General features: G+C 39.2%; 1 protein-coding gene across 3 annotated transcripts in view; it reads right to left on the bottom strand.

Moving 5' to 3' along the window:
* Positions 1-22522, bottom strand: part of FRAS1 (Fraser extracellular matrix complex subunit 1) — a 404840-nt gene that overhangs the window by 118427 nt on the left and 263891 nt on the right. For all 3 annotated transcript variants that reach the window (XM_025887777.2, XM_073891815.1, XM_073891816.1), the window contains 4 exons: positions 22359-22443; positions 19327-19653; positions 10159-10312; positions 4160-4338 (listed from right to left, as the gene is read on the bottom strand). In XM_025887777.2, coding sequence (XP_025743562.1) covers positions 4160-4338; positions 10159-10312; positions 19327-19653; positions 22359-22443 — 745 coding nt within the window. The remainder of the gene's footprint in view (positions 1-4159; positions 4339-10158; positions 10313-19326; positions 19654-22358; positions 22444-22522) is intronic.

Here is a 22522-nt window from a genome sequence, read left to right as displayed (position 1 = left end):
TGATAGCTACATACCTCCTTATAAGCATATATAATGCATGTTATATATGTGATTTTTATTCTACTTCTTTAAACTTTACTCAGCACAGATACGTACACCTAGGTTATAAATGACAAATCTCAGCCTCATCCCGTAAAATGAGATTAATAAGATTCACAATTAGAAGAGTTAAAAATCAACCTCTTCTTGCTTCAAAAATGCTGAAAAAGGATGCTTTGCCTATGCAGCTAGCTCCTCCCCTCCCTCAGTCCTTCTGAGCTGCCCCCTTAAACCGTCCCTCTCTCCGTTGTATGCTCCTCCTTAGGCTTGTTACAAGAGTTGCTAAGGCCTGTGTGGCCATATGTAGTTGCAATAATTCCATGACAGGGGGCGGGGTTCTGTCAATTCTGAGAAAAAAACAGGAATGGCAGTCCTTTCTCTGTGTCTTCCCAAGTTATGCCCAACAGAAAAACTGTCTTCTCTATCTCGATCACATCAGATGCTTGGAGATCAAGTTTCGGAATATCTACCTGGTTTCATCAAGAAGACATCTTATAGTGTGTCCTTACGAATAATCTAATAATAACAATAGCTATAATTCACTAACATCTGTCAGGGGCTCAGCACTGTACTACCTACTTTTCAAAAGTTATCTTACTTACCTACTTACAAAGTAGATATCATCTCCCATTTTAAAGACGAGGAAACTGAAGGTCAAAAAAGTGTCAAAAGGTGTCAAAGTTATAAAGTCAATAAGGCTCAGTATTTAACCAGGTCAGCAGGTTCATGATCTTCCTACTGACCAAGATGGCTCAATCTGGAAGCTTTAGAAACTTAGGAAAGGGGGAAATATGCTCTATCTTTTGAAGAAAAAGAATGGAACGCTGTGTAGGTAGTGAAATGTGGACATATTACCAAGCAAGGGAATCACTTCTAGCTTCCTTAGTAAAGATGCTGGTGTGAAATATGTTGGTCTTTTCATACCACATCCCCTAAGGCTGTTTCAACGTGATCTGAATATACCAAAGCCAGAGTTCCTTCCCATGCCCTAAACGATGCAAATGTACATGCTTTCTTCTCACTATGCCATGCTCAATGTTTTAATGCCACTTGCATCACATAAATCCCAAGTTTTACGAGCAAAGTAACAGATGGGATGCATTGATAGCTCATGACTGCACATCAGCATTAAAATAGCATTAAATCCATGCAACTCATTGTATTGCATTTTCTGCTTTAAAGAAAGAAAAGAGAAGAGAAGAAAGAGAAGAATCATTAGAACAGCATCTTTTTTAGTTTAAAATCCTTCAGGGACACTAAGATGATGAATGAGAGAAGTTGCAACTACTTATTTTAGCACATAGCTACAGTGTCTGTGTCATTTCAAATCAAAATATGAGGTAAGTCTATAAAACAAGGAGACTTTAAAAACACACCGAAACTTTCACATCCAGGAGATCATAATCTCAGAGATTTGTTTCACATTTGCAATAAAGATGCTGTCAGTGTTCAAAATGCACTTTTTGGAATGCCTTCAGAGAGAGTTCACAAGTCACTGAAGAAAACTGAGCTTGTTACTTCATAATTGCTCCCTGTTTTAACCAAAAATAATTACTGCTCTTCTTACCAGACAGGACTCTGACTGACTTTTGGCTCTTTGGTAATTTTTTAAAATCACCTTCCAAAGGATGATATACTGTCACTATGGAGGATGTTCTAAAGAAAATCCCATAGATTTTGAAGAAGATTTCAGGTCAGGGTTCTAAACACATCTTGAGGACAATGTGTGAAGACTCTCCAAAGGGAACGACTTTCTAAGTAAGAATGTTCAGCTGCATGTCTTAAACTCTATAGAGAGTTTGTTTTTTTTTTTTAAAGATTTTATTTATTTATTTGAGAGAGAGAGAATGAGAGATAGGGAGCATGAGAGGGAAGAGGGTCAGAGGGAGAAGCAGACTCCCTGCTGAGCAGGGAGCCCGATGTGGGACTCGATCCTGGGACTCCAGGATCATGACCTGAGCCGAAGGCAGTCGCTTAACCAACTGAGCCACCCAGGCACCCCTAGAGAGTTTGTTTTTTTAAAAAATCAGTAACTTTTGCTTTTTTATAATTACCCATTCAGTAACCAAGTTGCAAAAGCAATCAAATATCATTTTGAGCAGGCACTGAGACTCCCTTTCCAGGGAAGTGCTCCGTATTGAGAATGTTTTTCATCCTGACACCAATAACGGCAAAGGCAGATCTGAGGATTCTAGTTGGCTGAGGTGTCTTATGATTGAGGTTTTGCCTCCATTGTGACTCATTCTTTGAGGATTGTGCAGTGCCCGGGTGCTAAAAATGAAAAAGCTAACTTGGCAAAGGGCACATGAGGCTTGCTCACTCATTGGACATTCAGTATGCTCAGTATCATCTCATTTTAATGCTTTTCAAGTTTAGTTCAATCTGCTCCCTGGAAAAGCACATCTTTTACACTACATAAATTAGTCAGGCAAGGACGATGTGCACACCAGTCCTCAGGAACAGAATGGATGGTTATTTAACAAGGTGAGCTATCACTGGATTCCTGGACAAAGGAAAAGCCTCAGACTCAGTGGGTCTGTGACCCCGCTTTGGCTGATCACTCACGACGAGAGCTTCTTTATATTTTCTCTTACATTTTCCCAAATTCTTTTCTGTATCTGTTTCAATGCTGTTTCTCACTCAAAGTTCCTCATTCCTTTGTACTTCCATTCAATTCTTTATTTCCAAATTGCCTTTGACATAAGTTTGTCTAATTTTATTGATCTTTCCCAAGATTTGGGTTTTGTACTCATTATCAATTCTCTCATTTTATACCGAATCAATTCCTCTGCTTATCTCTATGAATTCCTTCCTTTTGCTTTCCTCAGGTTTCCCTTGTGGTTCTGTAGCTTCACTTAGTCCATTTATTTTCATGTTTTTCTGCTCAATAATAAGAGCTTAAGGCCATCAATTTTCTTCTGAGTATAATTTTGTCCACATCATTTAAGTTTTGAGAAGTTATTTCCTCCTCATCAATATTTCTTAATAGTTTGCTGTTTTGATTTCCTTTTAGAACGAGTAATTATTTAGGAGACTATCTAAAAATTTCTCAACGGTTTGCATTTTTTGTCTAGCCTTTTATTATTAATTTCTAATTATATTTGATAAGTGCCAGAGAATGCACTCAGTATAATTTCTTGTTCTTTAATTTATTGACAGCCTCCGTATGGTCAGTTTGTCTTAGTTTGCTCAGGCTACTATAACAAAAATACATAAACTGAGTGGCTCATAAACAAAAGAAACTTATTTCTTGCAGTTCTGGAGACTGGAAGTCTGGAGCAGGGTGCCAGCATGGTTCGGCTTTGGTGAGGGCTCTTTTCTGGGTTGCAGACCACTGAATTCTCATTGCATCTCCACGGCAGGGAGCAGGGAAGCGGGGCGAGCTCTCTTGTGACTCCCGTAAGTGTACTAATCCCATTCATGAGGGCACAGCCCTCATGACCTCATCTAATCCTAATCACCTACCAAGGGTCTCACGTCCATATACCATTGCACAGGGAGGGGGTAGGATTTCAACATATGCATCTCAGGGGGACACAGACATTCGGTCTTTAGCACTGGTATTTGATCAATCTTTATAAATGGTAGTAACAAACCCATACATAGTGACAGGAGTATCCTACATGCTCATTAAATCCTCATAGTAGCTCTATTTTACAGATGAGAAAAATGAAGCACAAGGATTTCGCCAAAATAATTTTCCCAAAGCTGTACAGCTAGTACATGGCAAAACTGAAATATGAACCCACTGGGTTTGGGTATGATAAGCCTCTGATCTTATCATAAGATGGCAAATGTTCCAAAAACATTTGAAAAAAGAAATATTTTTTTTTTCCTCCATAGGGCACTTTAATATTTTGAAAACATTTTTCCCCCCAAAACACTTTGGCCATTATCTATTATAAACTCCCTGCCATGGGATGACTCTGCTTGTAGAGATATTGTAGGACTCAATCGGGAGATTAAAAAACCTCTCAATGCTATTAATTACATTTGTTCTTCCACCAAATGTGATTTCCAGGCGACACAGAAAATGACCCAAATTGTTTAAAATAATGGCGATGGTTTTCGTCAGACCATCCAGACATCAGAAAAGATGTCAGTCAGCAGCGGAGGGTACCTGAAAGAGGAAGGAATCGCTCTGGGCCGGGACTCCTGAGTGCCTGTACCACACGATGCCTTCATTGATGTCTTGCTGGGTAAAGGTGCTGGTGGGAGTTGCTGTCCTCCCATCAGGCAGGTGCTGCCCTTCCTCTGCGGGACTGTCTGCAGGCATATCAACCAGCAGGACCACCTCTCCTAAGAAAGCCACATAGTTAGTGAGGATCTCTGGGAAACGTAAGAGTAAATCAGAGCCCTCATCTCCTTGTCTACTACCTTTTTTCAACAGAAATTAGGTACGTCTTTATTTTTAATCTGAGGCGAAGGCAAGTATATTAACACAGAATTCAAGCATCATCAAATTCACCTACAGACACAGAATTCCCAGTCTCTCAGCTAAAAAACACTAAAAGTAATTCAAGGGCAATTCATGTATGAGGTTACTGACTATATCAATTAAGTCACATAAAATTGTGAATATAGCAAATATTCAAATACGGGCGCTGGATGGATTCATTTCTACATACAACTTGCTGTGTAGCAGGAAATGCTTTCTAACCTGGACATTTTTGGTGTAAACACAATGGGAAATTTGAAAAAATTCAGAAAGAGTTATTCTTGGGAGAATTCTGTACCATGAGAATAATGTTAGCTGGCCCTGGGATGCCTATGGCGGGGACTGCACGAAGCACGTCATATGATGGTTCAAACCCAGCTCCATGTCAAGATGCGTGAGCTTTATGTAGGCTTTATAAGCCTCTGTTCCTATTGGTAAAATAAGAATAGTTCACGGGTACTTAAAAAGGATGTTGGCTATCCTTATCATTATGTTATTTGATCCTTCTGAAGATGCTATTGTTATCTACGTTTAAAGAAAGTTCTTAAGGCTCAGAGAAGTTCAGTAACTTCTTCAAGTTCACAGATGATATGTGAAGGAGTTGAGATTTCAGTCATGGTTGTTTTGTGTTCACAGTCTCGTATCTACCCTCCTGAATAACTGATCTTGTTTGCTCCTCCATCATTCTTTAGAATTCATTAGAATTGAAGCAAGGAAGCCTAAATCTAAACGACAACACTACCAATCTGTTTCTATCGCTTGTTCCTCACCTGAAGCTACTATCTCCTTAAAGTGAGATTGCAAATACAAAGGTGTTATGGAAACAATTAAAATTTCACCAGGATAAAATGCCCTCAAGTGTAGACCAAACAGGAGAAGGGATGAACTGCTGAAAACAAAAGCCATGTTCTCATGAAAATGCATCTAATAATAAATCTGAGAGAAGCCTCCTCACCACTCAGATGGTAAGAGGAATAGAAAGGGGGGAGGGTAGGGAGAGGGAGAGGTTCTCTAGCAGGATACCCAGATCTTAGTACACTAAGTATACTAGACACATTGGACAACCGAAAACACATTTTGATTACACTAGAGCAATTTTCTTACTTGAAGGAAATATTCCTTCTAATATTTATATGCACTAAATTCAAATTCAAAATGAGCATGATCTCACTAGAGCAATTTTCTTACTTGAAGGAAATATTCCTTCTAATATTTATATGCACTAAATTCAAATTCAAAATGAGCATCAGGATGGTGATGAAATACTGAAGTATGAAAAAAAACATCAATAGTCTCTTTATAAAGTCATGTATAGAATCAACTTGCTCTAGTTTCTTTTTAGTATTGTTTCTCATTTATACCCAAGTCACAAACTCCATTAGCCGTCTCTCCCTGGTTCAACCTCTGTTCATAATAAACATGCTTTTCTAGGATGTAGACTGTTTAGGAATGTGAGTACAGCTGTAAAATATTCTGAAAGTAGACTTCTACAATGAAAATGTGGAAAGTAGAAAAATAGAAAATATTCAAATGCTAATTTCCTAGCTGTTCTTCTTTATAATAGAAAAACTAAGCAGAATTTTTCTAACCAGGCCTAATGAAATAAACCTGTTTTTCAGATCTTAAAAAATTGCCATGTTATGCAGATTAACAGGAACCATAGGATATTGACGAATTTCGTGAATTTCAACTCAGATAAGAATGACTGGGTACCTGTTAGGTGCTAGCTATCATGCTAGACGCTTCAGGGATGGGGATTCAAAGATAAGCAAGATGCAGTTCCTACCCCTGAGATTAGTCCTCCATAAGCAACCAGGAGCCACTGTGAGATTTCAGTAGGTGAATGGCACGAACTGACTTAGAACACAAAGCATATATGATCAGAATACAGGGAGCCTATGAAAGAACTGTTAAAGAGGCTGAATTTTATTTTATAAAAATGGGAATAATAGTAATTAACATTTATGTAGACAGTTTGATCAATTGTGAGACCACTGCAAAATCCAGATGACCAATGGGATCCTGAACTAAAGCAACGGAGGTAAGATTGGAAAGAAATAAACAGACATGACAGTCACTAAGTAAGTGGAAGCAACAGAACTAGACACCTGTGGTTGTGAAGGGTGAGAGTTGGGGAGGGATCATCCATTGACAGGAAGGGCAGCAATGACGGATGGATGAGCAGGATGGAGGGAAGTTCAGCACTGGGTCTGTTGAATACCAGGTGCCTCTGTGATATGCCCATGAGGAGACAGGGAGAAGTATCAGTATTTTGTGGGGTTCACCCCAGCAAGGTGACAGCTTTTGTGTAGTACCTCACCTCTGATTTTATTATGACAAATACAAGGAGCTGACCCTTTAGATACACGGAAATCCAGGCTTACAAAACAGTCTGGGTTTAAAAAAACAAAATAATCTCTACTTGGGATTTCCTTAATACTGAACTCTATAGTTTAAGCAAGAATTCTGAAGGGAAAATTTGATAGGTATTAAGAATTAGAATCTCAGTGGAATCTCCATGAATTATTTTGGGATTGAGAAAATCTGTATTAAAGCTTTCTTACCCGATGCTAAATAATTTAGAGTTGGCAATGTGTTGGATTAAATCAGATTTTCCCTCAAATGATACTTAAGTTACCTCATTAAAACCATCTTATTAAATTTACTTTCAAACTTGTGAAGTAGCTAAAGGTGCAAGTATTAATCAACTTGTCTACGCTTAAATTCGAGAGCAGTGATGAGTCTGTCAGTGGTGGAACTTGGGTCCATTATGCGTTTACTACACAAGAAATTTACATTTGGTTCAGTTCCATGGTCAGGTCTTCACAAAAAGTCTAAAGCCCAACTGAAACGTTCTAAAGTGATGAGGGAGTCCAGTAGCTGGGGTAGCAAGGGGGTAGGGGCTCCACAAATTCACACCACTGCGATAGATGGATGTAAGCAGATTGGTGTTAAGTGGGTTTCCAGTTCCCACCATCTTTTGCACTCTTGAGTGCTTCTTAAGGGTAATGTGATTTGATTTTTACTAATAGGGGGCTCTGGACACACAGAAAGAGGATTATGTTCATAGGAAGAAGTTAATTAGAAGAGTTATAGTAGGAAAGGGTCACAAGCAAGCCTACATGGCGTTTATCAAGCTGAAATGGCTTAAAAAATGATTTAATTCAGCATTGTTCTGTTTAAGAGTTAAACAGAATATTGGAATATTGGGCTGTCTCTAGGAAATTAAATTTTTTTGGCTTTTAATGATCAAGATAAAGGAGAGAATTTAATACATCAAATGAGTCAAAGATTTTTAGAGCTGAAAAGGACTTAAACATTATCAAGCTTAAAAATCAGTGGACAGAAGAATGCAAAGTTGAATAAGGTCTGTGGATTAATTTTTATAGCATTGTGTCCATGTTAGCTTCCTGGTTTTGATAATTGTTCTATTGTTCTGTAAGATGCTACCATTGAGGGAAGCTAGATTAAGGGTATTCAAGGGCTCTTTGTACTATTTTTGCAACTTTTCAGTAAGTCTAAAATTATTTTAAAATAAAAAGTTAAAAAAATTATCTAGCCTAACCTTTCCAAGAACCTAAGGCTCAAAGGGGTCCACTTGCCTTCCTCAAAGTTACACAACTATAATAAAAGACACTCCAGCTAGACCAACTATTTTATAATTATATTCTTTATTTTTTAATTTCAATTCAATTAGCCAAGGTGTAGTACATCATTAGTTTTTGATATAATGTTCAATGATTCATTAGTTGAGACTATCACCCAGTGCTCATCATATTATGTGCCCTCTATAATTCCCATCACCCAGTTACCCCACCTCCCCCCACCTCCCTTTCTGCAACCCTTAGTTTGTTTCCCGGAATCCAGAGTCTCATATGGTTTGTCTCCCTCTCTGATTTCCTCCCATTCAGGTTATAGTAATTCTTGATTAGATTATGCTTTTCAATGTCTTTGTTGACATTGGAATTACTTTTATTTTTTTTAAGTCTTTTTTTTTTTTGAGAGAGAGAGCGTGTGAGTGGGGGGTGAACGGGGGCGATGGGAGGGACAGAGGGAGAGGAAGGGAGAATCTTAAGCAGGCTCCACACTCTTGGTGCAGAGCCCGATGTGGGGCTCTATCTCTGGACCCTGAGAACATGACCTGAGCTGAAATTAAGAGTCGGATGCTTAACCGGCTGAGCCACCCAGGCACCCCATCGAAATTACTTTTAAATTGCACAAAAGTTAACTTTTTTCCCTCACTACAGAAAATACATAATTTTTAAAATCCAGTAACCCAGAGGAAAAACGGATTATTATTCCTCTGCTATTTAACATGCCAAGAAAGTTTTTACTTATAATGAATATAATTTTCTTTTTCAGGTGATCTATTTAGTTCTTTAAAAAAAAATCTACCTGCCTATTCTTTTATTTTTATGACACTTGGTTATTGCCTTACAGTTTCAATTCCTTCTTTTGTGTCTTTAAATCATTTTAATATGCTTGTTTCATAGTTGTTCTGATTACTCCTTTGTTTGAAATTAAAATTCCATTTTAATCATTTTGTTCATTTTTCTTATCATACTACGGATTGTTTCCTTATCTGTAATTTTGAATTCTGAGCTAATCTTCAGTGGTTTAGGCTGTGAGAATCCTGTGATCCAGAGTTGAGGGTGGATATTCCACAACAGTTTCTACCAGTTTCTGCAAGGGACCCAAGAAGTATCATCAGCCTGAGATTAATATTCATATGAATGTCTCAGCTGTGGCTTTCTCAGACAATGTGCACAGTATAACTTAACCCTGGATCTACAGGAGAAACAGGCCTGAAGTTCTGCTTTCTCGGCAGACTTTCTGGCTTCAGTCTGAGCCCTAGGAAACACAAGTAGATTTCTTTGCCATCTCTCTGGGCTGGTGCCCTTCTTGTTTTCTATTCTGTCGCTCTAACTGAAAGTCTTTCCAGAGTCCCAGTTTTATATAGGATCGTAACTTTCTATCTCTGCATGAGCATTACATCTCAAGCCCCTGGGTTACTGGGACACATACGAGCCTTCTCAGGGAAGCTGTTCCATTAGCTCATGCCCAGACTGGCTTTAAGCTCCTTCTCTATTTGCTACCTGGAGATTTCTCTCTACTCTTGGAAGGTCAGCCATGAGTGCCCTATAATTCTTATCTTTTACCCGGCACTTCTAGATGATGACGACGAGGGAAAATTTTCAAGTTATCATACTCTACTATCTTGCTGGGAGTGGAAGTTAACAATGGAGATCTTTAAAAATGTTTTTATGTAAAACTTTTTTTTTAAAGTCTCAACAAGAAGTCTGGTGATGTTCTGGAGGGGGGGGCATAAGGTGGAGTTTGAGAGCCTGAGCTTCAGAATTAAATTGAAATTATTAGCTATATATGCTAAAATGAACCATATCTCAGCAAGTTACTTTCTCTGTAAAATGAGCTTATTTTAAAACTTAAATTTTGATTTTCATATATACTAACAGGTCTATATTACTTAGCACACCACCTGGTACATAATATGGGTACAGTATGACAGTTATTTTGACTATTCTGTGTTTAAATGAGATGTGTGAGGTATTAGAAAGTCAGTTTCATTGGAATCACAACCTTGCTGCATGGCATCATAGCAAAGCAAGTCCAAGACTGCTGGATACAATCATGAGGTCATGACAAAGGAAAAAAAAAGTTACCAAATTGTGGGTGGTCCTGGGTAATTTTGTAGATGATTTCTGAGGCACGGGCACCTGGAGCTTCAGCCTGTAAGATTCTGTTGGTAATTTGCAGCATCCCGCCTTCTGGAACCCACACCATTGAATTAGCCACAAGCCGAAGACCTGCATCATTCTAGAATAAGGAAAGAGTATACTATTAAGTCCAAGCCAAAAAAAAAAATATATATATATATATATATAAATAAATACATATATATTATGATTACTCCTTTGAAATCCTTGGAATTTTAATCATTTTGTTCATTTTTCTTATCATACTATGGACTGTTCCCTCATCTGTTCTGTAATTTTGAATTCTGAGCTAATCTTCAGTGGTTTAGGCTGTGAAAATCCTGTGATTAGGAGTTGAGGGTGGACATACATATATGGATTATGTTCTGTTTAAGACTTAAACAGAATATATATCAGCCCTTAAAAACATAAGCTATCAGGTACTACTGCTGCCAGCCATCATCTAATAAGAGATGCCCATAGCGCTGGAGTCTATGAACTATGTATGTCTATTGTGTGTAGATATATGCATGTGTATGTATGTCCATACATGTCCTACTTTTCCCTCTACTTTATCCTAAGCAAATAACTTATTTTGTTCAGGAAGACAAGTCTCTCCATTTCTTTCTTTCATTTGTCCATCTCACTGTCCTTCCATCCTCCCCATCCACCCACACTCAAGCACTATCCATTAAGCACCTATTATAGGCCAGCTCTTTTGCCGGAGGCCTGAGCTATATAAGAATGCCTAAACAAGATGTCAGTTTCAGAACTTACAGTCTAGTGGTCCCCCCACAGACAAATAATCAGGATGCATCACAAATGATGCTCTGTAAGAAGCTTGAGCAGGGTGCTGTGGGAGAATAAAGGAAAAAGGAGGTTTCCTCTTTGAGGGAGGAATGCTCAGGAAGGCTTTCCTATGGAAATATCATTTAACTCTTGAATGACCAAAACATGGCCCTTCTAAGAGACAAGTGGTGAAACAGATTCTGTGCAGAGGGCCCAACCGAGGCAAAGACATGAGGCAATGCACTGTGTGCTTCATAAAATACCCAGGTGTCTGGGCAAGAAGAGTTTATGGAGCCAGGAGGGGGGGGGTGAATAAAAAGGGACCCTCTCTTAAGGTTGGCTGGTAGAAGGTAAATGCTGTACTAAAAGTCTCCATTTATCTTGTAGGCCCGGTAAACTCAACATGCGCCTTCATGGAAGGAAAGGGGATGAGCAGGTCTGGGGTTTATAAAGCCTCCATCAGCAAGAGATGGAAGGGGCTAGAACCGACATGTGTCTGGGGCTGTAGAAACCATTTGACAAATTCTTGTAATGGCTCAGCTGAGAGAAGATGAAAAAGTCATCACAGCAGGAATGGAGAGTTAAAAACAGTTTCCAAAAACACCAGAGGCCGAACTGACAGGCCTTGATGACTGATTGAAAGTGAAGCCTTAGAAACAACCGTTGGGAATAGCCGACTGGAAGAAATCACCTCTTTAGCACTCCTGAGAAGGCACCCATTTTAATTGCTAAAGCTAATGTCATTAAAAAAGTGTTGCCATTCCTGATTTGCAAGGTGTGCACCTCTTCCAAAGCCTCATAACTGACATTTTCCACGGAAGGAGATTAGTGAGCCTGCCTGTCTTCAGCTTTCAGTTTGTTTTCATACTTTAAAAATGAGTCAATCTGGTATCCTAAAATGGGGCATTTCAAAGGGGATGTTTTTATAAATTACTGTTATTACTTTCAAATATGCCAATAAACAGAACAGAGCAAACACCACTCCCAGGAGGGGCATATTCAGAGCAGAAGACAACAAATGTGCCTTCGCAGCCACTTGACACGAGAGCATTTGCCCCTGACAAGAGGTCGTCATAGCTATTCTCACCACAATTACCAGGGAACCGAGTCAAACAGTCCCCAGGTGAATGGCAGCAAAGGCACCTTCTATTGTGATCAGTGTTCAGGGGCAAACTCCCAAGAATTTTCTCCTTTCACAACTGATACAGCATATTAGTTACAAAAACATCCAAATGTACCAAGAATTTTCCTCCCTTCCCCCCTCCCCAGACTTCTGGGGGAAAAATCCCTATTAACTTCAGCAAGAGTTTCATAAAACATAGTACACTTAGACCCAGTGTCTTAATTGCTAGAAATCTCTCTAATAGAAGCAGTCTCTTCAAGTTTGATTATAGTTACAGAAATCCGTCATACACCAACAACCACATTCTGGGACTGATGAAGCAATGTGTTTTCTCATATTCCAAGCAAGTAAGTACTGGGACCTGAATGCATGTCCCCAGATGTCTCTCTCACTACATTTCTATCTTGGCTACACTTTACCAATACAATTCTCTAATTCCTGTGTGAGTGTAAATCTTTAGGAGACAATACCCCTTATATGTCAGTGTTAGGACAAAGGCAACATCTGGAAGCTTATTACAAGTTCAGAACCAGGCCCCACCCTGGATTCTGATTTAGAATCTGCATTTTTTTCACCAGCTTTACTGAAGTATATTTGACAAATAAAAGTTGTACATAGTTAAGGTGCACAACGTGATGTTTTGATATACGTATATGTTGTGAAATTCAAGCTAATTAAGAAATCTATCACCTCACACAACTACACTTTTGTGTGTGCATGTGGTAAAAACACTTAAGGTCAAACCACTCAGCAAATTTCAGGTATACGATACAGTATTAAGTATAGCCACCATGCTATATGTTGTATCTCCAGAACTTATTCATCCCTGGTAACTGAACCACTGTACCCTTTGGCTACCTTTGACTAACATCTCCCCATTTCTCCTACCTCAGCCCCTGGCAACCACCATCCTGTTCTGCTTTTACGAGCTGGACTGGTTTAGATTCCAAATACAAATGAGATCATGCAGAATGTGTCTTTTTGTGTCTGGCTTATTTTACTTAGCATAATGTTCTTCAAGCTCACCCATGCTGTCACAAATGGCAGGATTTCCTTTTTTAAGGCTGAATAATATTCCGTTATATATGTAGAACAGATTTTCTTTATCCATTTTTTTAAAAAAAGATTTATTATTTATTTGAGAGAGAGAGAGCAAGCGAGTGGGGAGGGGGCAGAGGGAGAGGGAGAGAGAGAATCCTGGAGCAGACTCCCCGCTGAGCGTGGAGCCCGATGTGGGTCTTGATCCCAGGACTCAGAGATTATGACCCGAGCTGAAATCAAGAGTTGGCCACTCAACCGACTGAGCCACCCAGGTGCCCCTTTCTTTATCCATTTATCCATCAAGAGACAGCTAGGATGTTTCCATACCTTGGCTATTGTGAATAACACTGCAATAAACATGTGAGTACATATATCTCTTTGAGACACAGATTTCATTTCCTTTAGGTATCTACCCAGAAGTGAGATTGCTGGATCATAGGATAGTTGTGTTTTTAATCTTCTGAGGAACCTCCATACTGTTTTCCATAATGGCTGCACCAGTGCACATTCCCACCAAGAGTGTATACAGGTTCCCTTTTCCTAGGACCCTCACCAACACTTGTTATCCTTTGTCTTTTTGATAATAGCCATTCTAACAGGTATGAGGTAATATCTCATTGTCATTCTGATTTGCATTTCCCTGATGATGAATGATGTTGAGCACCTTTTCATGTACCTATTGGCCATTGTATGTCTTCTTCTGACAAAGGTCTGTGCCGATCCTTAGGCCAAGTCTTAACTAGATGATGATGATGATGATGATGATGACTTTGCTACTGAGTTGTTTGAGTTCCTTATATATTTTAGATATTAATCCTTTATCAGATATATGATTTCAAACATTTTCTCCCATTCAATAGGCTGCCTTTTCATTTTGTTGACTGTTTACTTTGCTGTGCAGCTTTGTAGTTTGATGCATTTCCTCTTGTATTTAAACAGGATCCCCAGGGGATGTGGAGGCATGCTGAAGTAGGAGAAGCACAGCTCAGGACAGAAATAGTGTTGGGTCTAGAGTGGTCCTCCTGAAATCCCACAGACAGGTCTTTTAGAATACTTATATTTATAAACAGATACTATACATGCCTCTGTTTCTGAATTATTTGTTTATAATACTTAAGAAGAAACAGACAACGGTCTAAGGGAAAGAAGTATAATTCTTCCCACTCATTATGATGAAGATGGTTTTATCAGTTGCTTTCTTCTGGGAGAGAGTCCAGGGAAGGTTCAAGAAGAGATGAATAGAAGGCTATATATACACCATCTTTTCTATAGTTAAAGTGTCCAGAAAAGCCAAACAAATTTTAACCTCATTTCCCCAATGATTCTGACATTTTGCAATTTCTTTATCTCCTTGTAGCTCTTTTTCTTCTGCACAATGGTGCATATATCCCTGTAAGCTCAAGAAATTAGCCATAACATGAGTTGAATAATCTCCTACCTAGTAATGTTTTATATATCCTTCAGGATACCACATTAGAAAGCAATGAAATCCCAAAAAGGGATTATGGGGGCATAATCAAGAGTGCTTTAAATTAAATAGTTCTTCCAATTCATCTCATGGAACAATGGGCATACAGAAATGTTGGCAATCAAGTTTAGCCATTATATACTGTATTACAAATAAAAATATTAATGCTGTAAACCAGAAGTAGCTTCTATCATTAGAAGGAAAAATCTCACAAATAAAATGAAAACTCCCTCCCTTAAAATAAATGTTGGGGCATAAATGATCATCTCAAATGACAGTGTACCCCAACCCTGGGCCAAACTACTAAAGCTAAAAAATTTTAAAACTTAATCAAATAGAAAATGACTATAATTGGATGTAATAGCAATCCTAATATTTTATTTATTCTGTAAAAAAAAAGTCTTAATTTGCAAAGGCTCTTTTATACCATAGCTTTTAAAATGCAACCTTAAAGGACACTGTGGATTCTAAGGAAGGATCATGTAGGGTGGACATAGAAGGTGAAACTTAGATGCTATTTACCAGGATAAAGGATGGAAAGATAATTGGACTGTTTTGTGTGTTTGGACAGTGTGTGTATGCTCCTCAGAAGCTCTGTTCCTTCAGGTCAAGAACACAGAACCTTCTCTCCATGTAGATTTCCACTACTTTATAAACAAACAAAATTTTGTAATCAACAAACATTTTTTGAACATATACACCGAGCAATATTATAAGATGCCAAATTGAATAAGCTAAGTAAGTCCATAAAAGGTGAAATTCTGGGGTGCCTGAGTGGCTCGGTGGTTAGGTGTCTGCCTTTAGCTTAGGTCATGATCCCAGAGTCCCGGGATCGAGTCCCACGTCTGGCTCCCTGCTCAGCGGGGAGTCTGCTTCTCCCTCTGACCCTCACCCTGCTTGTGCTCTCTCTCCCTCAAATAGATAGATAAAAGTCTTCTTAAAAAAAAAAAAAGTGAAACCCTGACATGTGGCAAGGATTTATTTATTTACGAGATAGACAGACTCTTATTCAAAAAATTAACATTTTTGTGCCATACTTCTAATTGTCACAAGCACCTTTATTATCAAATGGTATCCTTGCCAGACAACCACTGGGAGGACAAGTTTTAATAAAATTGAGGGAAAGGAAAATAGGGCCTTTAGCTGCACATGGGCCTTACCAAGTTCCAACAGCCAGAGAGGGCTCTTAGCAACAGAATTTTCCATCCAGTTCATAGCATGATACTTGGGGGCTTTTCACATCAAAGCATCACCCAGTGGCAGAAAGTAACTACTCAAACAACAACAAATGAGGTCACAAAGATCATCAGATTTATTGCCAAAGTGGAAAAAGAGGCATGATTTCCAGAGATGCCTTAATTAATGAAAAAGAGGGGAGGGGGGCGGGGGGATGGGTTAGCCCGCTGATGGGTATTAAGGAGGGCACGTACTGCATGGAGCACTGGGTGTTATACCCAAACAATGAATCATGGAACACTACATCAAAAACTAATGATGTACTGTACAGTGAGTAACATAATAAAAAAAAAAATTAAGAAAAAGAAGGTAACTTCTTGAAAGCCCGGCAGTGGAAAGAAACCCACCAATAAGCATGACTTTTCTCTGCCCACATTTTAGCCCTTATTATAAGACGCCGAATTGCTTTAAAATCATATCTCTAGCAGGCTCAGGTTTGGTAATCTGCCCAATTAATGAAAGCCTGTTCAGCAGAGCATTCTTTATTACCTTTTAATCTTTTTGATTTCTTTTGCCTCCTCCCCCCAACAGAGCATGTTTCAACATCAGTCCTAAATCTATTTTCTCTTCAGCGACTCAGCGTAAGCCTGGAGGGCAACAAATTTCCTCAGTGCCAGGCCAAGGACGAAAGTTTGGAGGAAGTGATGCAGAACTTGAAAAATGAGAGTGGAACTGACAGCCCCTGCCCTTCGTCCCAGATAGGCCACCCCAACATCAGCAGAGGTAGCCTGAAGGCTTCTCATCTGACGTAAGAGATGGATTCAAAGGTAGGAACATGGGAATCAGCCTCACTCAAGCTGTTGCCTCCCTCCAAGTATCTACCCATCCAACAAAAATGTGCTAAGCTCCTACGAGGTGCCTTGCTTAAGAGAGGAAGACTAAAATAGCTGCTGCTCACACAAGGTTTTCTTTTTCTACCTCTCCCTCTCCTTCCATCTGTGTCAGCGGGTTCAGTTTTCTACTGAACAACATTGGGATTAATTTGTACATCCATTCCCCAGGAATCAGACCTAATCCCCTTTGCCACGCCATTTAAACCACCAGGTAGACATCAGCCAGTGATTGGCCTGACTCCAAATTTAATACACAGGCAGCCTCAGGGTAGGGACTTGGATGCCCATCTTCAGAAGCGGCTATCAGGATGAAATCAATCATGTCTGACTATACATGTACTGGAAGCCATTAACAGCTGAGGCAATTATTTTCTTCTTGGGCTCCAGCAGACTTATGATTATAAATAGCTTCACCTGTAACAAGATGTGGTCAGTCCAGAGGGAAGATTCCAGGAGGCTTAGGGCCCAGACTGCTTGGATAGGACACTGAGAAAATGACTGAATTGCTGTCTCGATTCTGTCCATTAGGGGGATCAGAATATATATGACCAACACATTGAAAAATATGGGCTAGATTGAAAAAAGCCATGTGGGTTAAGTGTGATGAGCCAGAACACACTTGAGTCGAAATCACAGCTTCAGCACAAAATACCTTTATAACAAACAAACACTTTTAAACTTCTTAAAATGTTTTTAAACTTCTTCAGTTTCCTTTTTGGAAAATTAGAGATAATAATTGTACAAACATCCTAGAATGATCATGAACATCAAATGAAATAATTTACATCAAGCATTAGTGCCCAAAAAGATAAAAAAAAACAAAACAAAAACACCTCCCACCCATAGGACTTCCTTTAGAAGAAATAAGGTCATAAGGCCTCTCTTCTACCCTTCTTTATTAAGATATTGTAAAGATCAGAATAGACGTAAAGAACATGTACTTTGAACTCCTGAAAGGAAACATAGTATGCATTTGTAAAATATCAGTATTACAGTGTTCAGATTTATTAGTACATCCTGATGGATGCTGGTTTCGTTATCCCATTCATTGGCTTAGAAGCCGTTAGTTCACCTGACGGACATGTAAGCACAACAATATAGGAGATGGAGTGATGGCAGGAGGAAGCAGGAGGGACAGACACTGTAAATACCAACATGAATCCCAAGTTATAAGCACTACAAGGAGTCTCAAGTTCTGTGCTTATGTCTTATTTGTAAATTAAACTTTCATTTTTCCTTGTTTTGTTTTGGTAGTCAAAGCAGTGAAAATCCTAGAAATACTCTTCAACCTTAGACCATAGCATACAAAATGAGAGTGCCATCCACTGAACCGAGCTCCAAATGTGGAGATTGAAACCACTATAGGAAAGGCGGCTGCTAGCGCTGTGCTGAAATCCTGTAACAGTCTTTGGAAAGAAACCAAGCAGGAAGAAAAGAAACTTTCTGTGTCTGTCTAGACTTCATCTCTCCACAACTAAACCTCATCTCCCAGGGTGATTGCAAGAGGGTGATAATTAGGATTAGCTACAAAGTGGCTATCTGCCAACTCTATCTCATAATCAGCCTTCACTTAACTCCCATCTATCTCAAGCCACCATCACTGTTTTCATCAGCTGCAAATCACGAGACAACAGCCCAAGAAACTAGCCAACAGACTATGTTACATTAAAGCTGTTCACCTTCACAAGGATCCGTCACAAATTTTGAGTGATCTTCAGTGAGAAAGTGACAAGTCATTTCTAAACTGTCCTCAGCAAATCAATCTCTCTAGCTAATCATTAATGACACTTCAGTGGCTACTGATATTTGGAATGAAAAGTTCAATAAAAATGGTAAGTCTCCCAATCTATCACCATGGGAAAGAGTCATTCTGGCTATAACAGAGAAAAGAGCTTCTGGTGAAATATCATCAAGTAATAAATGGTTCTGAAAATGTTTTTCAATAGGTCTCTTGGATCTAGCATGGGTTAGCCCAGTATTTCCCAAAGCGTGATAGTCATCCCATTAATAGTATCCAAGAACATTCTATGTACAACGTGGATGAATATTTTAAAAAATGGTTATGTATTAGTATTAATTTTAATATTTTAGAAGTACAATTCTACATTAAGCCCATGATTTCATATGCATCATTTATTAGGATGAGACCACAATAAAAAAGGTGATACAAAGAAAAATATTAAGTAAATAATAGAAAAGGTACTCATGGACATGACAAAAACATATGGAGGTGGCACCGGAATGACTCAGGCTGATCAGTGTTCCTGTGATTACTAAAAGAGAGAGTTTCCTCATCCTCCTTCAGGTGGGCTAACAGAATGGCTGACCTCATCCTTTTTGATTCATTACGATAACCCGACTATGAGCTTCACATTGCACGAGCTGTTGCAGAAGGGCAGACAAAAACAGGGGTGCACTTGATTCTTGTGATCATGCTCAGGCAGGCGACAAAAGCATCAGTGGACAACAAGGCACTGTGTTCTATGAATCTTTGAACATCCTAAGTATCTCCATAATAGATGCTTAATAAATGTTTGAATAGATACCTATCCATATCTTAACTTTATGAATACTGCAAAATAGTATCATAAACAAAACTTCATATCTAGCTGCAAGGAAATTGCAGCTTTAGGAAGGACACCTACCTTGGGCACCGTCTTCACGTGGAACAGTATATTTCGAAAGGAATGTCCATCGTTGGCCTGTAAGACTGCAACATCAGATATGCTACCTGAGCCATCATGAGCATACTGGAGAAGGCCCCTAGAGAGTTCATCCAGCCGGAATTGATAGATTGGGGTTGCCGGGGACTGAAGTGTTTGGAGCAATTGGCCATGAAGTGGAGGACCAAGCACTTGGACCACCACATCCTGTGGGTTGTCGTCATCTCGGATGTCGAGCAGCTGGGTAGTGATGGTTCCTCTCTCTCCTCTGCTAATACGGAGGGCCTCATTTCTCAGCACATACGGGGCCTGAGGGGTTGAGGGGAAGGAGAAGTCATTTAGCAGGAAAAGAGAGGACCACCAGTGGACTAGATACAGTTGTGTACAACCTAAGTGATAATTCTATGCTTTTGAAGGAACTCTTGACGCTCCAGCAAAGTGCCAAACTGTGGCAGAGTCAAGGTATTTGTCGGAGGTGTGGACAGTCGTAGTAATCAGAGCAAGTGAGATTACTTCACACTTCTGGTTCTGGAGGCTTCTCAAGCCATGTCAAGGCCATTGGAGGCAACTGAGATGAGCTACTTATTTCTGAATCTCGGCAGTCTCTGCTATCTGGATTTACACTATATCCCCTGCATTGTAACTGAAATCAACCCAGAGGCAGGGATCCCAACCAATTGTCTGCTTCCAAGAGAGAACATTAAGAGGCATGGAAGTTTTGCACTTGTGTTGGGAATTGAGCACTTCACTCCAGCTACACTGCACTTGGGGTAAGATACTTCTGATTCTGAAATCATGCGATATCTGGTCCCAGGCAATAATTTTCTTTAAGCCGTCTCATCCACATCTTGAAGGGCCAACTCAGGTTTTAAAGCCTGATAAGATCGCGGTCTGAGTAAGACAACCACCTGGCTAATTCACGTGGTAAATTTTCAGATGATTTCCGCAGGATTATCACGTTTCCCCTCACCAACTTGAGCAAACAAAATATTCTTTCATAAAGATAAAAGTTAATGAACCACAAAAGAAAAAATTACCCCCCCCAAAAAAAAATTGAGGCCAGAAGCCAAAGAAAACATTATCTTAGTTTTTTATATTGTTTGAAGTTGAACCATCTAGGACTTTTTTTGGCACATTGCCTTCTTTAATCCAAATGGCTCTCTTTTAAAACTTTCTTTTAAAACTACCCTTCCTGGCCTCGTAAAAATTTCAGTATCCGTTGGAGTCATGTCTAACTAACGTGCCATTGTAATAGTCACATAGTAGGCAGCTAGATGACAGCTACGCCTCAGAATTCCCAAGCGAGAATACAGAAGCTGTGATTCTAGATACGTGGGGATGAAGGGCCCCTTGGATTCTGAAAAAGGAGCGGTCAAAAGGTGATGTCAACATCCATAAATGGAAAAGACCAAATTAACTCGCATGAGAAAATCTCAGGGAGGTTCAAGATCATATTGAAGTATCACAGGAAGGTAAAGGAACAAAAATAAGGTCAAAGTAATTTCTAAAACTCCATTTTAAAAAAAGTCAAAATGAAACAAGTTTCTCATATAATAAATAAAATTTAAAAATGCTGCCACTATCTACTCACTTGATTTGGGGAAGACAAGCAAACAAAACTCAGGGAACCATAGGAACTCACTGTCTCAGATGAGAAAGGCACTTGCCAGTACCTACCCTGTCTCTAATTCACCTAATTAGAGTAACTATACCAACACAAACAAAAAGAACAAAACAAAACTTCTAAGTGAGACAGTCCTCAGACCTGATGTGGCCCTCTGGCCCATACTTACAGAGATCACATGCTTTAGTTTTTCGTTGTTTTTGTTTTTTACATGTTTCGGTTTTAATTAAAACAAAATTCATACTCTTAGCCCAACAGTGAGGTCAAATGAACCTCAGGTCAATTTCTAATCATCCCTCAACTTCCATCACCCCTGAAGTAAGAATGCCATCAAGAAGAGCAGAGCTGGCCTGTGAACACCATTTGGGAGCCACTTCGGGGTTATGTCTGTATTATCCACAGTCCATGGTCTTTTCATGTTTGGACCAAAATTTAAAAAAAAAAAAATTAGTTTTAAAACAATAATCTCATGTCCTTCCTTGAATCATGACTAACTACTGAGGTCTGGGTATTTAGGTAGTCTTGGTTCCCCAGGCTGATATCCCACTCTCTTGTTGTTCACAACTTAAGACTCTATCTTCTTACTCTCTTTGCACATTTCCGCTGTTCAATCCCTCAAGCTCAGTTACTCAGACCATCTACCACTATATGTATTCTGGACACATAAGTACATCTTGACAGAGATGAGTGATGGGAACAGAAGAGCCATCACACGAGTTTTATAGCATCTACCATGATTTCCTCAGACTTCTGTTTGGCTGATGACCACAATGGCACCTTATTTAAGTAGATCCTTAATGAGATGCTCTACCTACGGCAAACCGATGAAAAGGTAGCCCAGCTATGTGACAGATAGGCAAAAGTAGTTGAATATAATTTCATATCCCTGAGAGAGAAATATTTAGGCAAAACAAACCCCTTTACCTAAGATTAGGGAAGTCTTAACAATTGGAACAGTTTCAAATTATTCTGAAGGGCTGGTATCAGATTCAGTATAGTAAAGTAAGGCACCATAAATTAGTGGGCAAGAGCACAGACTCTGTAGCCAGACTTCCTGGGCACAAATCTAGGCTCTTCATTTATTAGCTATCTCACCACAGACAAGTTACTTAACTTCCCTGTGACTTCAGTTTCCTCATCTGTAATCTGGGGAAAACAACAGCTCATTGGGCTGTCCTGAGGATTAAATGAAAAATACAAAGAAGAAAACTATAGATGTATTAGCAATTAGTTGTTGTTGCTGTTGTTCTTACCCACAAGTTCTAAAAATTATTCCAGTGGTATTTCATGGAGAATCTGAGACTAGCTTAATTTAGGTCATTTTTGCTATAACTAGTAGAAACCTTGATTCACGCGTGTGAAATTATTAATCGTGTAGCACTGTTATTACCTGTGTTGAAAATGCTTGTATGTTGATCAGCTGTGGCTCAGAGAAGAACTGCTGGTCACTAACTTTCAGGGAAAAGTAACCTTTCCTAAAAGAAGTCCCCAAGAAAGGAATGAGAAAATGCAGTCATTAGTCTCTAGAAAAACAAGGATTAAAAATATCTTCAG

This window comes from Callorhinus ursinus, unplaced genomic scaffold (assembly GCF_003265705.2).
Source record: "Callorhinus ursinus isolate GAN/ISIS: 27379988/994484 unplaced genomic scaffold, GSC_fseal_2.0 scaffold4, whole genome shotgun sequence".
Taxonomy (NCBI): Eukaryota; Metazoa; Chordata; class Mammalia; order Carnivora; family Otariidae; genus Callorhinus; species Callorhinus ursinus.
This window is presented reverse-complemented; position numbering and strand designations above follow the sequence as displayed.